Source organism: Tyto alba, unplaced genomic scaffold, assembly GCF_018691265.1.
Source record: "Tyto alba isolate M040663 unplaced genomic scaffold, T.alba_DEE_v4.0 Super-Scaffold_1000006, whole genome shotgun sequence".
Taxonomy (NCBI): domain Eukaryota; kingdom Metazoa; phylum Chordata; class Aves; order Strigiformes; family Tytonidae; genus Tyto; species Tyto alba.
Window position 1 is genome coordinate 2,545,121 of NW_024881272.1, and position 22,731 is coordinate 2,567,851.

Here is a 22,731-nt window from a genome sequence, read left to right on the forward strand (position 1 = left end):
AGCCCACCCGCGCCATTTTGGCGCCTGCGCCGTGGCGCGCGCCGCGGCCGGTGGCGGCTCGGCCGGAAGGCGCAGTCGTTGCTGCCAAGATGGCGGCCGTGCTGCAGCAGGTCCTGGAGCGGGCCGAGCTTTCCAAGCTGCCCAAGCTTGTGCAGGGGAAGCTGGAGCGCTTCCTAGCCGATCAGCAGAGCGAGATCGATGGGCTGCGAGCCAGGCATGAGCGCTTCAAGGTGGACAGCGGTGAGTCTAAGGAAGGGGGAGGCTGGGAGGACGGGAATGGGGGTGAGGGGGCAGCGGGAACGGGGCAGGCCCTTGGGTGCTCCCTGTGGAGGCGGCTACGCAGCCCAGGGGCTGAGCCGCGCGTCCCCTCGTCCCTCCAGGCAGAGGCAGCAGGCTGGCATCTCGGCTGGGGCCGGGCTGGGTGCCCCCCTCCGCCCCCCCCCCAAATCCCTCCGATGCGCCCTTAGTGAGCGGCAATGTCGTTGTTCCCTCTGGTGAGAGCAGTCAGGGAAGCAGGACTGGGGCTGAGGGGTCGTCGTTGCCTTCCAAACGCTTTCAGGAGGTGGCCTGGCACCTGTGAGGGGGGGTGTGAGACCCTGCCAGGGCAGGGGCCCTGAGGTGGGGTGTCGGTCGGCGGGGGAAGGTCCCTTCAGTTGGGGCCTGATAGGGGTTTTTCTCTCACTTTTGCTTGGCAAGAGGAGTCTGATTTTTTTTTCGCAGAGGACTAGTAAGGCTTAAAACTGCGTTCAAAATGGGCTCAAAGAAGAGCTTTTCATCACATTTTTCACAAGCGTTGATAGCTTCAATCTGCTTTGATCCTCTTTTGTGGAAGAGAAATAATGATTTGTTTACCCAACTCTCAAATAGCCTTAGGTTTATACTTTTTCTGTTAAATTCCATGTTGAAGACCATAACCTTTCTGGAAAATGTTCCTCATAGAATCAGTGTGTTTATATTGATTTGGAGATTACTTGATCACAGAAAAATAATACCAGTAGAGCACTGAAGTAGAAATGAGAGAAGAGTGTAGGTGAGTGTAAGCACTGGGCAGGGTTGTGAATATGAGTTAATTTATCGGGTAGGTGATGTACTTTTGATATAAACTTTACTTCCACCTTTCCTTTAAACTTTCCATCTCTTTCCTGATAAAAATCTTGCTAAAATAAATTAATAAGGTGTAGTGTAAATTAAATTAACCCACAGATTTTAGCAGGTTAGTCTCTTTGAGGTCCATTCTTCTCGTATATGGCTGGAGGGGCAGCCTTATTTGAAATTATAAGATATGATAGGAAGCAAAAGATAAATAAAAATCCCTCAGTACTTCACTACAAACCTGCTATGACTGAGAGTGAAATTAGTTCTGCTTTTACTAAATATTTTACAGTTAAGCTCTATGACATAGTTGCTGTTTCCAGATAACTAAAATTTAGGTCTAATTATTTTTTTCAGTGCTATGGGATATGCAGCATATAATAAATAAAATACGTAAGACCGTATTTTAGGAAGTGTTCATTAAAAATTTTCTGAATCAAATCCCTTTATACCTAGGATTATGTGGATTTTATTGTATGTACATAGAAATATGCTATAGGTAAAAGAAATTTTAAGTTGTTGAGACCACACTGCGTAATTGTGCTGATAAAACATGCTCTACCTACATCAAAAATGTAAAAGAACTATTAAAGTTAATTGGGCTCTTATTTTATGGATCATTTTTGGAAGCATATCAGTTTGCATACTAAAAAATATTTTAGACAATGTTAATACAATGTGGAAATGCATCTTTTTGCCTTCAAAAATACTTTATTTTTTTTCAAATTCTATTGTAGTCTTACTATTTTTAGGTATTTTCTCTACAAATACTGTTCTTTAATAAAGATGGCCATTAGTAAGGATACTTGATAAAGGTGAGAAAGAAAAACAAAAGTTTATTAGGTACAATTGAGATAATGTTGTTATTTTGCAGAACAACAGTACTTTGAGGTAGAAAAGCGTCTGGCTCAGAGTCAGGAGAGACTTGTAAATGAGACACAAGAATGTCAAACTCTCCGTGAGGAGCTTAAAAAAATTCGTAAGTATAACTGCACATTCTTAAGACTGGACAGGTTATTCATTCTTTAGTCCAATGCTGAAAGTTTTAAACAGGAGTTGAAAATCCATCCATCAACTATACTTGGTATTTCTACAAGAGAGGTGTTTTGCTTTTCTCTTCATGTCGGCTTTTTTTTTAATTAAATTTTTGTTCTAATGGAAAAAACACCTTTGCTTTCTGATTTTTATAGTAGTAGTAGTACAGTGGATTATATATTGATCTTCACAATAAATGCCTCTGCTCGAAGGATTTCTTTAGTTTGCCACAATACTACCTAGTCCATAAGGAAGTCTTGAATTCTTCCTTTTTTTTTTTTATTTTTTTTTAATGTTTTCAAGGGAAATTTTGGCTTAATTGCGTTTGGAGAGTGAATTCTGTCATTACATGACAGTGGAGATCCCTCACTACTGTTTCTTCTTATCCGACAGATGAACAGTTAAAGTCACTGAATGAGAAAAATAAAGAACTTGAAGCTGCTCAGGATCGTAATGCAGCCATTCAGGTACTGGAAAAACTTGATGATACCTTGAAAGCCTTTGGTTTAGTTGTCTCATTGCAGCAAAGAATGCAATCAGTTTCCAAACTGGACTGTATCAGTGTCAGTACAAGTATGTATTGATGTACATATTTAGGTGTCTGTATGGCCATGTGTACAGGAAAACTGTGTGGCTTTTTGAGTAAATGCTGGTGTTTTAGCAAACTAAATTACAGGTGAACATATGTCAGAGAAGATGCTTTTACTTCAGTTTGGGTAGATTGTTTCATTCTAGCTGAGACCTGATTTGAAGTGACTTTAAGCCAAACTTCAAAAACGGAACAAAGGTATGAAGAGTTCTTTTTTTTTCCCCCCATCCTTTCTCACACACTGGCACAGTTTTCACTGCACGACACTCAAAAGTCATGGGGTTGTAGGATGAGTCACTTCAGCTGACTAATCCATCAGAACAGTAATTTTGGAGCAGGAAGTGAAATATTATTATTAGATAGATTTGTCCACAATGAGAAGACGGATCTGATTGTTTCCCCAGAGAGGTTTACCTGACCCTAACTGGAGTGGCTTGTATTGACACCTTAGAAGGCAGAGGCAGTACCATAGCCTATAAATGATTTGATTTTTATATTGATTTTTTTGCATGTGTTCATTCCCTGGTTACTCTGTGAACAAAATAAAATGTTTCAGTGAAGTCTTAACTGTCAAAGCTGTCTTTCAAAGAATATTAACATCAGATGCAGTTTTGAATAGGTCATGTTGCTTGTTTTCGGTTTCTGTTAGGCCTTCAGTTTGTTTCATCTGCTCGAAGTTCCACAATATTCATTCTAATCTTCATTCAAATACAGCTAGAACCAGAGGGAGTCTTGTGGCTGTCTGGACCTCTCTATGCCAGTTGAAAAGCAAAGTCACAAAAACTACCTATTCAGTATGCTGGTCTTGAAAGCTGTGTGATACTTCTCTCACATTTGCTGCCTAATCTTGTGATAGTGGCATTTTGCACTTAAGCACAAAGGGACAGCTGGATGTTAGTATCAGAGTGATTTGGGGGGGGGGGGGTGGGAGGGAAACATTAATTGAAATGTGTTGGCTTTTGGACACTAGAAGAAAGGTTCATTAACCTGCATTTGTTTGAATTATGTACAGCATGATAGAAAAAATGGGAGCAGTCGTACTTTCATTAGACTGATTCAGCTTCCCACTATAAAAGCCTATTTTTCCAGTTTTCAGTTCACTGGGGTAACTTGCTGTGGTTTAGCATGATTCTCTGTGTTGGTAAGTGTAAATAGTGACTACAAAGTGTTACAGAAAGCTGATCGCATTTCTTTACTGCTCTTATGCAATTCTTTTTCAGAGCCATTTAAGTAGAGAAAAAGAAGAACTGGAAGCTGAAAAGAGAGATTTGGTTCGAACAAGTGAAAGACAATCTCAGGAAGTTGAACATTTAAACGGTACAGCCAAGAACATATTAACAAAATATTTGCATGATTTTGCTAAATAAAAGACATGCTTGAAAAATTGAACTGGTATGGAGTATCCAGTTTGTTTAGATAGCACCAAATAATGGATTAGTTGGAAACGGTATTTAAAGAAAAGGAAACAAGGCAGGAAATTACATGCTAATTGCAGAAGAACACAGTGATTTGCTTGTTTTTTTAATATAAAAAAATACATTTTACAGTATCTTATCACACAATATTCAGTTACATACATTATATCTTGCCTGTTCTCATTCTTTACAATTCAATAAAGCTGAGTAATTAAAACTTGTACAATTAGCTTTTTTTAACACTGATTTCCCTCCTCCAGAGGATGTTAAACGCTTACATGAAAAGCTTACAGAAGCAAACACAGAAAAGGTGAAACTTCAGTTAAAGTTGGATGAACTTCAAACGTCAGATGTTTCCATGAAGGTGAGTAGTACTTTATCTGCATGGTTAATGTTTTAATAAGCAGTTGCTTACATGTGATGTAATCATCATTTTGTCATTATTGACTCTGAAAGTAGGTCGAGTATACTCCTGTTATTTATAACAAATGATTTTATTATAAAATTGGTGGCTGTGACTGGAAGTGAGACATATATTTTTAGAAGGCAAGGGGGCATGAAGTTAGGCAAGCATGTCCAAGCCTCACTGCTGGCCATGGTGGCTGCTCCTACCCACTAGGAAGAAGGACTCTGGTCCATGAAGGTAGGTAGAAAGGAGAAAAATAATTATTTGTGTACCCGTACCATTTCTCTGTGGGCAGAGTAAACTTTGTAAAAAGCTGAGAGGAGAAAAAAGAAGGAAAAAAAAAATTGATTATTTATTTCCTATAACTAGATATTAATCTAGTTAATGTTCCAAGCTAATGTAAACTTTGAGAAAACTAACTCAAGTTTCAAGAAGTTCTTGTATTTTGAAACTGGTAAGTAAGTAATACCAATGTAATAAGAAACACTGCCTGTTATTTGGTGCTATTTATCAAATTACAGTACATTTTTGCATCTTCTTTACTTTCTGTGGAACCTGTACAATTACACTGTGCAACTTTCTTTTTAGTATCGGGAGAAAAGGTTGGAGCAAGAAAAAGAACTACTACAGAGTCAAAACACATGGCTGAATGCTGAGTTAAAAGCCAAAACGGATGAACTTCTACATACTGCCAGGGAGAAAGGCAATGAAATTTTGGAGCTTAAATGTAATCTGGAGAACAAGAAGGAGGAGGTAGTGTAATTGCTGAGTCCTTTTGCCCTTTCTTATAAGCTATGCCTCCTGATTAACTGTACTAAACAAACCCAAGTATTTTAATAACTGTATTCAAGTTTAAAAAGTATGTTTTGCAATTAATAAGGAGGTGTTCTTTATTTTAACTTGTGATTTTTAAGGAATATGTATAGTTACCGTTATCTGGAATAGAAAAGTCAAAGATTTTAATTATAAGCTAGAAATTTTGGAGTTGCTGATAGCAAAACTATACAATGGTATAATGCTATTAAAATATATGGGAATACAGTTCTTAGTAAGGGGAAGGGGCAGAAGGAACTGACTTAACATTCTTTACAGAGTGGGGTGGGTTTATTTTTCTTTTCCTGCACAAAAATACAATGGCCATATTATGAAAACACACAGCTTCACTGAGCTTCTGTTTGGGTACCTGAGGAGTTTCTTTAACAACTGTGGCAATTGGTTGGGTTTTCTGTGGCACTTAGCTCCACTGAGGCTTGTAGGTTTATTTGTTTATGCATAATTGGAGCAATTTGGGGACTCACTTTTTCATTTAGCTGAATGCTTAGGAACAAAGACTGTTAGAAAATGTCACCATTTATGCTCTTCCTGGAACTTTCGGGTTTTTTTAAAGTAAAAACCAATGAGATGGGTATTTTCCAAAATAAACTGGACTGGAAAGACAAATTTATGCATGGTCTTCTCATTTCTTCTTTGAACAGGTTTCCAGAATGGAGGAACAGGTAAATGGCTTAAAACAGTCAAATGAAAATCTTCAGAAGCATGTGGAAGACCTTTTGAGTAAACTGAAGGAGGTAAGACAACTTGAAGTATATACAAAATAGTGTTACAGTTGCTTCTACAAATGAAAAAACAAAATGTGTAAAATAGAACTAGTGGAGTGTTTCCTCACCCTCTCTGTTCTTTAATTTCCTAGGGAAAAGAACAGCAAGCTAGTATGGAGGAAAGATTCCACAATGAACTGAATGCCCACATAAAATTATCCAATTTGTATAAGGTGAGTTTACTGCATCTGTTATAAGTGTGTATTAATATTACTTAGGGCCGAATCTTCACATTAAATGTAATGCAGGCCAGTTTGTTTTTTTTTTCCTCACAAAGTGTAGATGCAGGGAAGGCTAACTTCCATTGCAAAACATTGTGAAACCTCCAGAATACTGGTTTTGCTGCTGTCTTAGGCAGCATTTCAAATCTTACACTGCTTGGATTGTTTTGCAGATGAAGCATAACTGGGGTTAAAATAGTAATTTTATGCTCACTGTTTTGAGGCTTCATGTTGTATGAATGTGGTTACGTCTTAGGATGTTGTATTGGGAGGTAAAGTTTGTATGTAAAATATGGCTGTGCAAGAGTTTTTTCTGAGTTGGGTTGGTAGAAGTTAATTTCAAATAACACTGCAAGTGTTAGTGATCTAATTAAGACACAGCTGAATGTTATGTATTGTGTCAAAAAGCACCATCTAAACAAGTAATTTTTGTTTGTTTTGTTAGCTCAAAGAGTGAAAAGTATCCTGTAATGTATTGACTAAGGCAAAGTCAGCTGTAGAGGACAGCTGATTGCTCTTTAGTTTACTCGTATCAGATTCACAGGTTAACGAGTTCTGTTTCCTGAGTTTTCTAGCATAGATACCCACATAAACATTTTACCCTGCTTAATTCTGAGTTTTACATTAATACTTTGATTAGCTGTAAACTGATGTCCCTTTAGTTGAACAGCAAGTCAACAGCTAACTTTTCTGGAACATTATTCATTACCATTTACCTTTTAATATGGTTTTGTTTTGGTTGGTGGTTTGTTGTATTTTTTTTTTAACTACTATTAATTCATGTTTTTATTATAGAATCACTGATTTATAGGGGCTTAAAGGCTTGTATTCTACTTAATGTAGGGGTTGCGATGTACTTACAATTGCTGGCATATCTGTCTGACCTGATATTAAAAGCATAAAGAGTAAGTGCCCTCCTATGGGAGCCTGCTCTGAGTCTTTGCTGATTCGCAAAAGTTGAATCAACTTTATTTCAGTTATCTCTAATGGACTTGCAGAATTGCTAAAGTATTGTACAGTCTTGCACTTATGAGATCTCTTAACTGGAAGCAAAGAAACATAAACTGTTTACATAAGATGCCCTAAAAATACCAAATTTTTCAGAATAATCAAAATTGAGTACTCAGAATTTCTCCAAATTTTATTTAGTGAAGAGAAGGAACAAAGCCAGCACCAGCTATAAAGCAGCTAAGGTGCATAAACATTTCATTTGGATTTGTCATATTAGATCAGTGTCTGACACTTCTTACGCTCAGAGGGGCAGTTTGCATTGAAGGGAGACTTAATCCAAGCGGAAGGAAAATTGTCCAGTTTGGGTGAATCTTTAAGCATTTTACTCAAAAAAAACCTGCGTGTTCATTATTTTTTGTCAGTTTGAACTTTATAGTTGCTATGTACTAAAAAGTTAAATGCTTTCACCTAGAGTGCTGCTGATGACTCAGAGGCAAAGAGCAATGAACTCACAGGAGCAGTGGAAGAGCTGCACAAACTCCTGAAGGAAGCAGGTGAAGGTAAGCTGAGAGTGAAAAATGGGAAACGGAACAGAACAGTTGCTCTCCTTTGTAACTACCTTGATGCATTGAAAAATAGGTGTTGAGCATTTATGAAAGGAACTTCGTTAGGCTTTTGGGATAGGGAAACATCAGGCACTTTGTAACAAAAATTTTTACCCTGCTAAGTGAATTTACTTGGGGCAGGGAGGGGCGGGGGAACTATTTTCAAATATACCTGGAATTTTACTTTAGATTTTGATGAGAGGATCTAATTTTGCAAGATAAATCTTCATTTTAGTTTCATGTTTTAGATTCCTTTTCACTGATAAAAGGACAGTTCATATTTTAGCCCCCTCTAAGCAAAGGTGATAGACAGCATTTCATGCTTCTGTTGTGCTACTGAGTTTTCTTATCAGCATGAGCTTCTGCATATAAAGTAAAATTTAAAGTACATATGCAGATTTTGGTCTTTTTAAAAGAGAGAAATATAAACAACCACAAGACAGCAAACTGCTTGTCTGATTTTGATTTTAGCTAATAAAGCAACCCAGGAGCATTTGGCTGAAGTGGAAGAGTCAAAAGCTGTAATGGAAAAAGAACTGAGAGAAAAGATCAGTAAACTGGAGAAGGAGCTGGAGAATGCTAATGATCTACTGTCTGCTACAAAGCGCAAAGGTAGGGATAACACTGGGGACCAAAATACATAAAGCCTCAGCCTTTCAGTCGTCTTGCATGAAAATACTATGCTGAATTTCTGTAGGAAGTAAGTGCATTAATCTTAATTCATCTTTGATCATTTCTAATAATGAATTTTAGAAGCTTTTTCATGTGTATATATATAGGAAAATACATACTTTTTCCCCTCCCACACACAAGAAAATGCATTTCCATCCAAATGTGTTTTGAAGTTTTGTTAATCTGACTTACTTTTTCGAAGAAAGTGGAGAGGAAACATTTCCTTAAAGCTGAATCATCATGCTTTTAATGGTTTTCTGGAGAGGGAAGTAGGCATGATAAACTTCTTAATTTCCTCTTAAAAAAAAAAAAAGGGGGGGGATGACAACAGAAAACAAACCTCTGTCCTTAAATGTCTGTTTAACATTAAATCTTGCTCAATATTCTCTGTTCTAGTTCTGTCTTTCTTTGTTGAAAATTAGTTTGCTACATATAAGTAATTCCTAAAGGAAAGAGAAAACAGAGCAGGAAGGAATAGAGAGGCATGAAGTATATTTGTTGTATCCCTGTGTTAATTTAATGCAAGTAAACCAGTGCTCTGCCACTCTAAACCTCTGGCAGTTTTCTAAGAAATCAGATTAAGCTTTGCTCCAGCTATTTCAATTGCTTATGTTCAGAAATGATCTAAATTTTAAAAGTAATAGCAAAAGCTTTTCAGCATTTCAAATTAATCTGGTCAGAGATGTTGATAGTGTATGACATGGAATACTGTATATAATACCAGTCACTTGCACATGTATATGTTGAGTACAGATTACAGAAAGCTCTTAAACCAGTAATTTTAAGGGCTTAAAATAGTCATTTAAAATACAGTAGTTAGAAAGCGCATAGATGTATGAAGACATTCTTTATATTAATAAAGGATATTTCTGATGGGAATTATTGCAGCTTTTTAATGTTAATTGGTGGGATTATGTCTTCAGGAGCCATATTGTCTGAGGAGGAGCTGGCAGCTATGTCTCCCACTGCTGCAGCAGTAGCTAAAGTAGTCAAGCCTGGAATGAAATTAACTGAGGTAAGTGAGAAGAAACTCTCAAATTTCAAGGCCTTTGAAATACCAACAGAGATAACCCAGTAGCAAAAGGGTGCAGACTTCATTCACTGGATTTGGTGTAATGCCTGACTGAAGCTGATGAAATCTTTTTGTGTGTTTGAGGCAGACTTACAAGCTAAGTTATTGGAATTTTTTTCACCATACCTGACAGTTTTTCTTTAGTAGATCAAAACATTTGTAGGGTTTTTAAGTTATTTTTTCTGAAATATGGGGGTTTTGTGTACGTTAACTTATTTTCTGTATGCGTTTTTGGCAGGAGCTTTTCCGGGGTTTTTTGCTTAACTGTGCATTTGGCTTATACTTGCAGAAAAAATTAACATAATGGTACCTATTACAGTGTTTTTTACACTTCTACTTAGGCAATTTGTATTTTCATTTTGTTTGTTATTGATCATTCTGTCTAGCCATTAAATTACTTCATTCTGTGCTTGCTGCGTTCTTTAGTTTTGGTATTTCCATTGTCTTAAATTTGCTTAGGATTTGTCCCTTTTACATAGAATTCTTATATTACATATGTTTGCATGATAGAAATTTGCTATTGTTAAATTAGTAGCGGTAACTGCTTTGCCATGGTATGAGTCCTAAAAACACATGGTTTTCAAAGTACAACTTGTTTCTCTGATTTAACTACTACAGAGTTGTATAAGGATTATACTGCCTTAAGGTATGAGTTGTATAATTACCAGTGGTTCTCTTTTAAGAGGTCTGTCCAGTTGTATCAAAAACAAACAAATAAACAAACCACAAAACCTTTTGTTGCAGCTGTACAATGCATATGTAGAAACTCAGGATCAGTTGCTTTTGGAAAAGCTGGAGAATAAGAGAATCAATAAATATTTGGATGAAATAGTGCAGGAAGTAGAAGCCAAAGCACCAATCTTAAAACGTCAGCGTGAAGAATTTGAGCGTTCCCAGAAAGCTGTTGCTAGTCTATCTGCAAAGCTTGAACAAGCTATGAAGGTCAGTATAAAATAAGAGAGCATGTAAAATTATGGAAAAAAAATTATTTTTAATTCCTTAATCTTAATGGCTTTTAATGTATAAAATGGACCTTTTAGTTAACTTCTACTGTGGGAAAATATATGTTGAACTTTCTATTTTCTGATTTATTGGACTGTGCAAAGTGTTTTACAGAACCAACATTTTTCAGAGTTTTTTATAGTAAAGGCTAAATTAATTATGGTGACTTACAATCTCTGATTTTCTGAGAGAGTAGAATTCTTCATAAACAATTAGTATTTGTCTGCCCAAATAAATAAAACTGGACTTTGGTGCTCACTTCCCATTAATTTTAATATACTAATACAGCATGAAAGAGCATGGCTTTTGATTCCCAAGTATGAGGAGTTTAACCTTTTGGAGCGTAACTTTAAAGTAGTAAAGCACAGTTTGATTCACAAGGCATGTCTCTACGTGACATTATCTCTCTGCAAAGGAATGTATCTGAGTGGAATGACTATGTGTTTCTTAATGTTTACATGCTTGCAGGAAATCCAACGATTGCAGGACGATACCGATAAAGCCAATAAGCATGCCTCTCTGCTTGAAAGAGAAAACCAGAGACTGGAAATACAAGTAAAAGATCTTTCACAGCAGGTAGAATAAATGTTGCTATCGTTAAGTGTACTGTTTGCAATTTATTAATACACTGCTGTGTTTCTGAAGTTTACATGAAAGTTGTGTTCAGCCACAGTTGTGTAGACTTTGGTTGTCATAAGAGCCTTAGTGATGTTAAAAGCTTCTTTAGAAGAACATGGTATTTTACGTTTCTGCTTACACAACTGGAATAACTTTAGCTGGATAAAAGTGATGCTGCTTTAGGATAATAGTTAAACATCTGACATGGAAAACTCATATATATATATTTGTATATAAACTTTGATTGGAGTGTCGTGTGTTTGCAGAACTGAGCACAGATTATCTACTACTGATCGTGATGTGGTTTCGTTTTGTCAGACTTTCTATAATGTAATTATTTTACAATGATTTATTGATGGTAATAGTTTGTATATTGAAGGAAAAAAGATTTCAATTCCAAGTACTTCAGTGTATTGTTTTTCAGAGCGAACTTTTGAGTCTACGTGCAAGTCTTACACTAGAATGTTCTCTTGCAGATTCGTGTGCTTTTAATGGAACTTGAAGAAGCTAGAGGCAATCATGTGATTCGTGATGAAGAAGTGAGCTCTGCTGACATCAGTAGCTCTTCTGAAGTGATATCTCAACATCTAGTCTCTTACAGAAATATTGAAGAACTTCAGCAACAGAATCAGCGCCTCTTGGTGGCTCTTCGGGAGCTTGGAGAGGCTAGAGAAAAAGAGGAGCAAGAAACAACATCATCGAAGTAAGTTATCTGCCCCTTCTTGTAAACTGTTTACACGAAAAAGTGACAGGGATTTATTCAAACACTTTTCAGTTTTTTGCTCCTGATTGTTATTAGTTCTGTGCATATGTAAGTACGCATACACTCATGGGCAGATGTGTAACTCGTAAAGGCAAGTTTTTGAGCAGCGTTGTCTTCGGGTTTAGGTTAAAATGGCTTTATAGCTATGTATCTTATAGATCCTCTCAAAAATTGAAAGTAAAAATAATTGTCAGTCTTTTAGTGAGTAAGATTTAACACAAAAAAGCTGTTTCTCAAAAAATAAGTTTTCATTCCCATTAGCTGAACAAAAAATTGAATAGGTGCATATCTAGTTCACTTGGCTCTAAAGCCCACAGATAATGTAATTCTGTATTTAAAGTTCTTAGTCTGATTCTCTGCTCATGCTACTGACTGTTATTTGAAGTTACTCACATGAACAGAATTGCCTCTGTTCTGCTTTTCATGGAAGAGGCCTACTTTCTTTGTCATCTAGAAAATGGCAAGCCCAAAAGCCTATCTTCCTGTAAGTTTGCTCAAAATTCTCAGTGGTGCTTAACTTTTCAAAGATATAGTAAATGTACACTGAAAAACTTGTGACAAAATGTAGGGGTTGTGTCACCTTGGTATGCCTCGCTTTATATGTTACTGAAAACCTGTTATTGTTTTCAGAATTTCCAAGCTTCAGAGTCAGCTTGAGGAAGCTCTCAACGAACTAGAAAAACTGCGTGAATCACGCCATCATCAGTTGCAGCTTGTTGAGTCTATAGTTCGTCAGCGTGATATGTTCCGCATATTGTTGGCACAGACCACAGGAGCTATCATTCCTTTGCAAGGTAAGCTTCACATTTCTGCACAACTGAAAAAAAATATAATTGTCATTTGTTACGAGTTTTCAGTAATGGTGCTATAATGGTACTAGTAACTTCTGTTAATCTGGTATTTAACTTTTAACCTTACTCACTGGAAAAGCCATGAATTTGGACTTAGACATGTGATTTTATTTTCTACACTGTAATAACTTGATACATTATGACTGACATGTAGTGGTGACAGTGTGTTCTGGTAGCATATTGTAGGTATACAGGATGAGTTGCTTAGGAGAGCCCAGGACTTTCCTGGCTATACAGTATTGGGTTTAGACATATTTCAGTGTGGTTACATGATCTTCTGCTTGCCTTGAAAATCCCCGTCATCTTTTTTCAGCTTCAGGTATAGTACCAGAGGATATTTCTCTTACATCTACTCCAAAGCGCCCAAGTTTACCTCAAGCCATGTCAACTCCTGCTCCAGTGTCTATAACTGAGTCAGTGGAGACTGTGGAGGCTAAGGCTGCACTTAAGCAGGTATGTTTTTCAATAAACACAGTAGAAAGCTATCACTATTTCTTTTTACTCTTGTAAGCACTTTAATGTCTGTTCTTTGTAGTTGCAGGAAGTTTTTGAGAACTATAAAAAAGAAAAGGCAGAAAATGACAAGTTGCTGAACGAACAAAATGAAAAGCTTCAGGAGCAGGTCACAGACTTGAGGTCACAAAATGCAAAGATATCCACACAGCTGGAGTTTGCCTCCAAACGGTAAACCAGCCATTTAATTTCACTGCCTTACATATGCGTTCTTTTTCAATAGAATCATGTTGACTGCTTGATATTGTTTGCTTCCGAGGAGTTGCAAGTTAAAGTTGAGTATTGTCTCTCCGGTTAAATACAAAGGACAGTGTGAGGGTGCCACATATGTGAAAACTGACACACAAGAATATGAAACTCATAGCCATGTTCATACACCTCTTGCAGTTAAACTCGGTTTAATGTGGCAAACGCATACTTTGCTTTGTTGTTCCATGTGAAGTTATGAAATGCTGCAGGACAATGTTGAAGGCTATCGTCGAGAAATAACATCTCTGCATGAAAGAACCCAGAAACTCACAGCAACAACTCAGAAGCAAGAGCAGATAATTAACACTATGACTCAAGACCTGAGGGGAGCTAATGAAAAACTGGCAGTGGCAGAGGTCAGTAATACAGTGTGTTATACTGCTAGCTATTCCAAGCTAGCACAAGAGGTTTTCATATTATCTTGAAAGCTGTTGGAACTTGAATGTGTGGCTTTTTGAGTGTATCATCTCTTCAATTTGTAGAAGTTTGTGTGCATGTTTATTTGGTGCATACATTTGTCACAGTCGCATTCTTACTGTTCTTACTTTTTTTAATATAGTATTAAATGATCATAAAAATATTACAATTAATGGACAGTTTCGGGATTGATAACAGTTCTTATTTTCTGTCTTTTATAGGTGAGAGCAGAAAACTTAAAAAAGGAGAAAGATATCTTGAAGATGTCAGATGTGCGTCTGACTCAGCAACGTGAGTCTTTATTAGTTGAACAAAGAGGACAGAACTTGCTGCTTACTAATTTGCGAACTATTCAGGTATGTGGTATTATTCTTATTTCCAAGTATGGTCTGTCTCTACGAGTTTTCAGTAAATACCCATGGAAATTGAATAAAAGAATCATGGGATTGGGTCTTAAAGTGGATTTTTTTTGTTACAAATAGACACTAAACATAAAATACTTGAACAACTTGTTTAAGCAAGTTTTTCATTCCTATCCTAAATGATGATACTGTTATTTACCTGGGGAAAATCGTGAGAATTTTGAGTTGATGAGAAGGGTTTTCACATTGAAATGGAAACAAAACACATGAAACAAAGTGAAGGGAAAAAATCTGTATGTTAATTTTTTTGATAGCAAAATTTACCAGAGCCGGTCTTAGATTATTCTGCTGCTATTTTAAGGTATACCTACTCTTATGTCTTCTATTGTAGGGTATGTTCTTAGGCTATAAATATTTAAGGTTGCACATTTTATCATGTGACTGAATTCTGTTTCTGTAGTAGAACTTTTTTAGGGATTTTTTTAATCCCTGGAATTAGACTGGATGGGTAATAAATTTTCTTCTAATAGCACCTATTGTATCAATATTATTCAAAAATCTTTCATTTTGTTGTAATTATGTTGTGGATGGGAGAAGTAATGTGACAACTTTGTATGAAGCGCTGCAGTAATTCAGAAGAAAATTATTAAAGTGTATTGTAAGCATAGTGCATTATGTTCTTTTTATCAGGGAATACTGGAGAGGTCTGAGACGGAAACAAAACAAAGACTCAATAATCAGATAGAAAAGCTAGAGCGTGAAATATCTCAGCTGAAGAAGAAACTAGAAAGTGAGGTGGAACAAAGACATTCCCTTACCAAAAATCAAGAGGTAAGTATAATTATAAATATGCTAAACTTTGTTTTAGTGAAAATAAAGCTGCAGTGGCATGGCTTCTGCCAGCTTATAGTGCATTGTTTTTAATGTGTGAATTTTATAAACATATTTGGCCTTTGTGCTGTTTGTGAATAATTACAAGTTTAAAAACCTTGTGTTTTGAGGTTCATATCCTGGATCTTAAGAGGCAACTCGAGACTGAGACAAACCGTCACATTAACACAAAGGAACTTTTAAAGAATGCCCAGAAAGAAACTGTGATGTTGAAACAGCAGCTTAACAATACAGAGGCTCAGCTAGCATCTCAGTCATCACAGAGGGTTCCAGGAAAAGGTAAAATGTTTTTCTGTGTTGAATTTCTCTTTATGTTAAGCACTGCTGTCTGAAAAATGGTAAAATTCATAATAACTTATAATTAGGAGGACATTACACTAAATAATAAACCTCTTCATTATTACAATCACATATTCAAACAAATGATAACTGGTTGTTAAAGTAAAATGAATGTCCAAGCAAGCTTTGATAAAGGGGAAAAATAAAGCAAAATTTATTAAAGGATCCTGTTTATTTTTATTTGAATAAACTTAAGTCTATTAGGTTTCTAATTTTTACATAGCCAACTTTTTTTGTGTGTATCAACAGTGTTTCTTGCAAGCTGCTATTTTGGCTAGGGCTGACAACTTTATTTATGGAAGCTTTGTGAGGGTGATTGTTTTTTGCATATTGTTATACTAAAAAGACTTCAGTTTTCAACAGAACAGTGATTTTAAAAAACTGCATTAAACTTCATCAGTTAATGAGTGTGTTCTAATATTATAGGTCAGCCTAGTGCAAATGAAGATGTGGATGATCTTGTAAGTCGACTAAGACAAGCTGACGAACAAGTTAATGACCTGAGAGAAAGACTCAAGACTAGTTCTAGTAATGTGGAACAGTACAGAGCCATGGTTCTTAGTTTAGAGGAATCCCTTAATAAGGAAAAACAAGTGAGTAGTTACCGTTGTTTATTAGAGCAAAACCAGAAACAAAATGAAAGATTTTTTTTTTGTACTGCAGTACGTACTATAGGATTATGGGAGGGATAACAAAGCAGCTGAAGTTAGTTAAGAAGGCATTATAATAAACTGTAGTAAGATCATATTTCAGACAATTTTATTAAAAGCACTTACAATCGTGGAAATATTAAACCTTTTTGCAGCATATTCTTAAAATATTGAATAGTAAATTTGACTCAAAGCTGCATTCTGCCAATGTCTTCCTTTGAAAGAGGGCAATTGACTTTTAAAAACTCTTCCTTATAACCCTGTGGTCAATGATGAACAATATTAATTAGCTCTCAATCAAAAGCAGTTAAATTCACACCTTCTGCATTAATAAGGTCTTCACTGATGCAAAAGAACACTGTATGTGGTATTCATGTGAAAAGCTTAAGAACAACTTTCTGATCTGCAATACACTCCACCGTGTTAACAGTGACTAAAACCTATTCTTCCAGGATCTTCAGCATATCAAAGTAAGATATACTGGGGAAACAGAATTCTCATTTTCTACTGAAGTAACTTCAGCATCGGTAGATGAGAGTGCTCTTTGTCCAGTATCCAACTTCTCTGCCTGTCTGCGTTCTGTCACTGTGAAAACTTAATCATGGCTTGGTACGGTTTAACAACATTGCCGATGCTAGTGTGTAACAAAAAGATATGCTGGCAACTGCACATTTGAGTGCAGTCACCTAAAACATTTATTAGGTGTATTTCTTGAGGTATTGCAGCTTTGAAGGGGGAAAAAAAAAATTCACTGCTATTTGTGATTCTCCACGTTTTCAGTGTTGTTCTAAATGAGATGCTGAGAATACCTATTCTGGCTTTAAATTGTTAACAAAATACTAGTTTCACATCAGAATACTGTATGTAAAGGAAGATAAATTGATCTCTTATGGACTTTAATGAAGGTGACAGAAGAGGTTCGTGCAACAGTTGAAGCTCGTCTGAAGGAGTCCTCAGAATATCAAGCACAGCTTGAAAAGAAGTTGATGGAGTCAGAGAAAGAAAAGCAAGAACTGCAAGAGGAAAAGCGTAAAGCTCTGGAGAATATGGAACAACAAGTATGCCCTAAATGCCTCCCCCTCCTTTAACTCCCCTCTAGAGAGTCCACAAGAATGTGCTTTTACATAATTCCGTGAGCTTCAGTTTGTTTTCACAGTATATTAGTGTCCAAAGCTAAATCTTTTAGGATGTACAAAAGACTAACTAAATTCGTGAGAGGTTTCCAGACATGAGTAATACATTAACCTTATCGCTTTGTTAGGGTGATTGTGTATTTAAAGCTGTCACCATCTTCCTGAACTTTGAACACAACTTGCAGAAAACACAACTTGCAGAAAAACATGAGTAAAAGCCTTAGAGAAAGGTTTCAGAAAATCTTTTTTGAAACGTGAGCCAAAACCACATTTGGAGCCTGCATGTCTTTTAAAACTGGGGTGGTCTGTGCCCTTATTTGTCTGGTTTGTATTTGGGCTCCTACTGGGGTTGAAAGAAATAAGATGACTGCAACAGGAGCTACTGTAGGCCCAACTCTGAAAGAACAGTTAATATATTTTTACCAGGAAACAGCGCTGTAAAATAAGAAGTCAAAATCTTGGAAGTATTTCTCTTTAGGTTAAAATTAGTATAAAAAAACCCAAACCCAACAAACAAGCAAAAAAACCCCAAGCCACCCACCGTTTGGTTCTACATTATTCATGAATCTCTACAATCAAGCCTTGCTGTGTTCAATACTCTATAAATACTTTTCTATTTAGTCTTGGTTTTGTTCTTGTTTTGTATTTTTGTTGTTCCCCCATCACCGTAGCTGTCAGAACTAAAGAAGAGTCTGTCAACCGTGCAATCAGAAGTTCAGGAAGCTCTTCAGAGAGCCAGCACAGCTCTAAATAACGAACAACAAGCCAGACGGGACTGCCAGGAACAAGTATGTTTGTAGTATTTGCCAATTTTAGCTAGAGGTAGTAAACTTAGTGTTAGCTTTTCATTGTTTTGCAGTTGAACTGAAAACATTTTTAAAGATAGTGCTGCTAATGAGAGACTCATGGAGGCAAGAAAAGTGCTGTAAGAACACTTTCTCTATTTTGTGAGCAGCTGATTATGTAATGCTTCATTTTCCTACCTAATCAAAAGTTGTGGTAATATCAACTAAACTGACTTTTAATATAATGTTGTGCTTCAAGCACAGTTTGTGTCATGTTTAAGAAAACAACAGAAGATGCAACAGGCTACTGTTTCTAAGGTCTGTTTCGTTATGTAAAAAAAATGACTGGGCAATGTAGTTAACTGGTTTTAATTAATTGCTACCTCAGTCTCTTGAGGGGGGGAGCAAAATAGAAAATGGAACTCTTGCAACAAGGCAACAGGAGAAATACCTTTCTAACCCGAAACACAATTGTTGTCGCTTTAAACTGTGGGGCAATATGATATTTAGCAGCACCTGATAAGATTGTCTTGTTACCAAGTGTTCTTAAAGGGGATGTACTTTTCTGCAGATGAGAATTCCAGCAACACTGATTGATGTAAAGAATGTAAAAAAACTTTTGGCTGTTGTTTAATACAACCCAAAATTTAGTAGGTGGGCATTTCCATTTTTTTCAGCTAATCCTATGACCACAGTCTGTCCTTAGCTTTTAAACCTCATGCAGTAAATATCTTTGCCCATTCATATGTAGAAGCAACCAGTGGGTGTTTGTAGACCAATACCTGCCTGTTCTTCTTGCAGAACCTAGAGCAAGAGGTTTGATTGTAGAGTAACTATAGAGAGTGTGTCCTCCTGCTAGCCTCTCACAATTATTCCAAATTCTAATTTTTCTTAAAAATAATAACATCTTTATGGGAACCGTTCTAAGCTTACCAACTTTTTTTGTACTTGAGAATGACAGAGGTTTTGGCCAGTGATTTTCTTTCTGATTAGTGGTTACTGATTTTGTCTAGAATTGGAGAATCTCTTTAATATTATATGTTTGATATGTACAAAGGTAACGGAATATTCATTTATATTTTTTGCAGGCAAAGATGGCTTCTGAAGCTCAGAATAAATACGAACGGGAATTAATGCTACATGCTGCTGATGTTGAAGCATTACAGGCTATTAAAGACCAAGTTGCCAAGAATACAGCAGTCAGGCAGCAGCTAGAGGAAGCTGCTCAGAAAGCTGAGTCTGAATTGTTAGAGTGCAAAGCCTCCTGGGAAGAGAGAGAGAGAATGATCAAGGTATGATTGTTTTTATGGTTTCAGTGGTTGTTTTCAGTTAATAGAAATTCAGCCACATAATTCACAGCCATTGAACAATTTTGTTGTAGGATGAAGCTTCAAAACTTGCATCCCGCTGTGAAGATTTGGAAAAACAAAATCGATTGTTACATGAACAGTTGGAAAGTCTGAGTGATAAGATGGTGACTTCAATGAAAGAAGCCATGCCAACTGCAGTGAATGTTTCTCTCAATGAGGAAGGCAAATCTCAGGAACAAATCTTAGAAATTCTTAGGTAAATTTAGCTCTGGACTCCTTCTCTCAGTGGTTATAAAATAGTTGCCAAATTAAATAGTTCTGTATTTATATTTGAAGGATAACGTATGAAATTTAAGCACTTTTTTGCTATGTAGGAGGTGGCTGTACTGCATCAGCAACTAATAGAGGAGATTCCTCCTAGGAAAAATTATGACAGCAAGCTAAATCAGATTTTAGCAAGTGTGATTGGCCAGAAGGTCTCATAGAGTTGATTTTTTTCCTCACAGTGGTTTTCTTTGAGGCGGTTTATGTAGGTTTTCAAAAATTTTTACCTAGGATTTTCTTTTTGATCTTTCTGAATTGATTTCTATACTCAGTAGACCTTCAGATATATGATGCTTCAACTTAAAATGCTTTGTCTTGCATTTTCATTGACGTGATGTTTTGTTCATTTTCTTACTGCAGATTTATACGTCGAGAAAAGGAGATTGCAGAAACTAGATTTGAGGTGGCCCAGGTGGAGAGTTTGCGTTATCGTCAGAGAGTGGAGCACCTGGAAAGAGAACTCCAGGAGCTGCAGGACAGTCTCAATGCTGAGAGAGAGAAGGTGCAGGTATGGTTGGATACTAGTGCTTATGATTTCAGTAAGTAGAGGGCTGTTGTCTTATGTTCTAGTCTTTGTCTTTGCTGCCTGGGCCCAAAAATGAAGTTTTAGAATAATCGGGAGCTTTTAAACCATGGTTGCTACATACCCAAATGGAGAATCTTGTTCTGAGTTCTGGGAAGTAGCACGACAATTCCAAAATCGCATAAATAGACAAAATAAAGACAATTTATCTCATTTTTTTTTTCCATCTCCTATTTCTTAAGTGATATTTACTTGTTTTGAATCTACGTGTGAGATAATGAATGCCATGATAGCTTTTCAAGATGGTGTTATGCCAGATCCAGGTAACTATATATGCATGTGCAAACAAAACAAATGACTAAGTTAAATCTTCTCAAAAGGTAACAGCAAAAACCATTGCACAGCATGAAGAATTAATGAAGAAAACTGAGACCATGAACGTACTGATAGAAACCAACAAGATGCTAAGAGAAGAGAAGGAGAGGCTAGAACAAGAGCTACAACAAATTCAAGCGAAGGTTAGTCCTGAAGCTCACGTAAATTTTTCATAGTCAAGCTGATGAGTTAGTGTGTGGATGAACCATTGCTAATTACAAGAAATATATGATTTAGATTGTGATTATTTCTTTACATCATACAAATGAGGAAAGAATTTTAGAAGATGTTGGTCCACCTAGCGCATTGCGAAGTTTAAAGTTCAGTTTCACGTAAATGAAACTGAAGATCAGCATTTATCCTTGGCTAGAGGTATACCAGTAACACAGATACTATCGACAGATAAATGAAAAATGGCACAGGAGTACCTGTAAAGCAGATCACAGCTTTATTAAGAATTTAAAAGGGAGATACTGCCTCTTCCCATTTATGCACACCAGTTATTTTAATGGAATCCAGTGCAGTGTTGCTTGGCTTCTAACATGTAATTAATAATCTGTTTCCTTTACCAAAGCAGAAGGAGTGAGAACCTAAGATTGTGAAGTTGTATGTATATTTTTTTTTCTCTCCCTGTAGGACCATTGCCTGCTCTTGCTCCCCATCCTTTTCCCAGCCCCCGGCTGGCCACTGAAAGGCAGAGTTAAAAAGAGGCTATGTCATGTCTTCTTGAGGGTGTTGATTTTGCTTTCTCTGTCCCTCTCACTGTCATTGTTCAAGGCCTACCATATTCTATTCAATTGTCTCATAAGGTCCAGAGAGTTTAATCCCCAGTTGTGTTTTTTCAGGTACGCAAGCTTGAGGCAGACATTCTACCTCTACAAGAGTCTAATGCTGAACTGAGTGAGAAAAGTGGAATGTTGCAGGCAGAGAAAAAGCTGTTGGAAGAAGATGTTAAACGCTGGAAAGCCCGGACTCAGGTGAGGAATGCATGTTTCCAGGGAAGATGTTGGGCACGTGGGGGAAGGCAACTAAAAAAGTTCAAAGTTTTCTTAAAAAAACCCCAACAAAATAAGAATATTTAAATTAAAAAGCATTGTTTCTGCAGCTTCAGAATAGGCTGTTCTAATTCATAGGCATTCCAAATCAAAATGCAAAATCAGTACCTCTAGTTCAGAAACATTTTTCTGGATATAACCGTATAATCATCTTATGAAAATGGAAACTTTTCTCAACCTTTCAGCATTTATTGAGTCAACAGAAGGACACTGATCTCGAAGAGTATCGGAAGCTGCTTTCAGAGAAGGAGGCAAACACGAAGCGTATACAACAAATGAGTGAAGAAACAGGCAGGCTTAAAGCAGAAATAGCCAGGTGTGGTATAAGTCAATCAGTAACAAGTTTTTTGCAAAGCAAAATATTTCAAATAGCCATATCTGGAAGTGTATTTTCTTAACTGTCTCCATGTAACTATAAAACCTTTGGTATTCCTATGGTAGCTTGATAATATGCAGGTAAAACCAAGTCAGAATTGGTTTGGAAGCTGTCTTTTAGCTGAACTTACTCTACACAGATATGTTGTAGAATAATTTGTAGTCTACAAACACTCATTTTTATTGCAGAATCCCAGAAAACATAATTCACTACAGACAATGCCTGTGATACTGCACAAATGAGCAATATTAAAATGTATTGATTATTTCAAACATCTCATTTGTATCTTCCTCCAATCTCTTGTTACTTAGAACTACCGCATCCTTGACTACAAGCCAGAATCTTGTTCAGAGCCTGAAGGATGAAGTAACTAAAATACGAACGGAAAAGGATACTTTGCAGAAAGAACTAGATGCTAAAGTGGCTGACATACAGGAAAAAGTGAAAACTATAACACAGGTCAAGAAAATTGGGCGCAGATACAAGACTCAATATGAGGAGCTAAAAGCACAGCATGATAAGGTAGATAGAATTTCATT

General features: G+C 36.6%; 1 protein-coding gene across 2 annotated transcripts in view; it reads left to right on the plus strand.

The window, feature by feature from the left end:
* The first annotated feature begins 54 nt into the window (after positions 1-54).
* The window catches only part of TPR (translocated promoter region, nuclear basket protein), a 41,304-nt gene continuing 18,627 nt past the window's right edge, over positions 55-22,731 (plus strand). For both annotated transcript variants that reach the window (XM_042806098.1, XM_042806105.1), the window contains exons 1-31: positions 55-240; positions 1,967-2,071; positions 2,521-2,594; positions 3,937-4,033; positions 4,392-4,495; positions 5,126-5,290; positions 6,013-6,105; positions 6,228-6,308; positions 7,780-7,867; positions 8,384-8,524; positions 9,508-9,599; positions 10,401-10,598; positions 11,127-11,234; positions 11,753-11,979; positions 12,670-12,833; positions 13,204-13,343; positions 13,426-13,574; positions 13,846-14,008; positions 14,291-14,425; positions 15,122-15,262; positions 15,433-15,601; positions 16,088-16,254; positions 17,217-17,369; positions 18,116-18,232; positions 19,318-19,521; positions 19,611-19,795; positions 20,224-20,371; positions 20,767-20,904; positions 21,607-21,738; positions 22,002-22,132; positions 22,504-22,714. In XM_042806098.1, the coding sequence (XP_042662032.1) occupies positions 90-240; positions 1,967-2,071; positions 2,521-2,594; positions 3,937-4,033; positions 4,392-4,495; positions 5,126-5,290; positions 6,013-6,105; positions 6,228-6,308; positions 7,780-7,867; positions 8,384-8,524; positions 9,508-9,599; positions 10,401-10,598; positions 11,127-11,234; positions 11,753-11,979; positions 12,670-12,833; positions 13,204-13,343; positions 13,426-13,574; positions 13,846-14,008; positions 14,291-14,425; positions 15,122-15,262; positions 15,433-15,601; positions 16,088-16,254; positions 17,217-17,369; positions 18,116-18,232; positions 19,318-19,521; positions 19,611-19,795; positions 20,224-20,371; positions 20,767-20,904; positions 21,607-21,738; positions 22,002-22,132; positions 22,504-22,714 (4,371 nt within the window). In that variant the 5' untranslated portion in view covers positions 55-89. The remainder of the gene's footprint in view (positions 241-1,966; positions 2,072-2,520; positions 2,595-3,936; positions 4,034-4,391; positions 4,496-5,125; positions 5,291-6,012; positions 6,106-6,227; positions 6,309-7,779; positions 7,868-8,383; positions 8,525-9,507; positions 9,600-10,400; positions 10,599-11,126; positions 11,235-11,752; positions 11,980-12,669; positions 12,834-13,203; positions 13,344-13,425; positions 13,575-13,845; positions 14,009-14,290; positions 14,426-15,121; positions 15,263-15,432; positions 15,602-16,087; positions 16,255-17,216; positions 17,370-18,115; positions 18,233-19,317; positions 19,522-19,610; positions 19,796-20,223; positions 20,372-20,766; positions 20,905-21,606; positions 21,739-22,001; positions 22,133-22,503; positions 22,715-22,731) is intronic.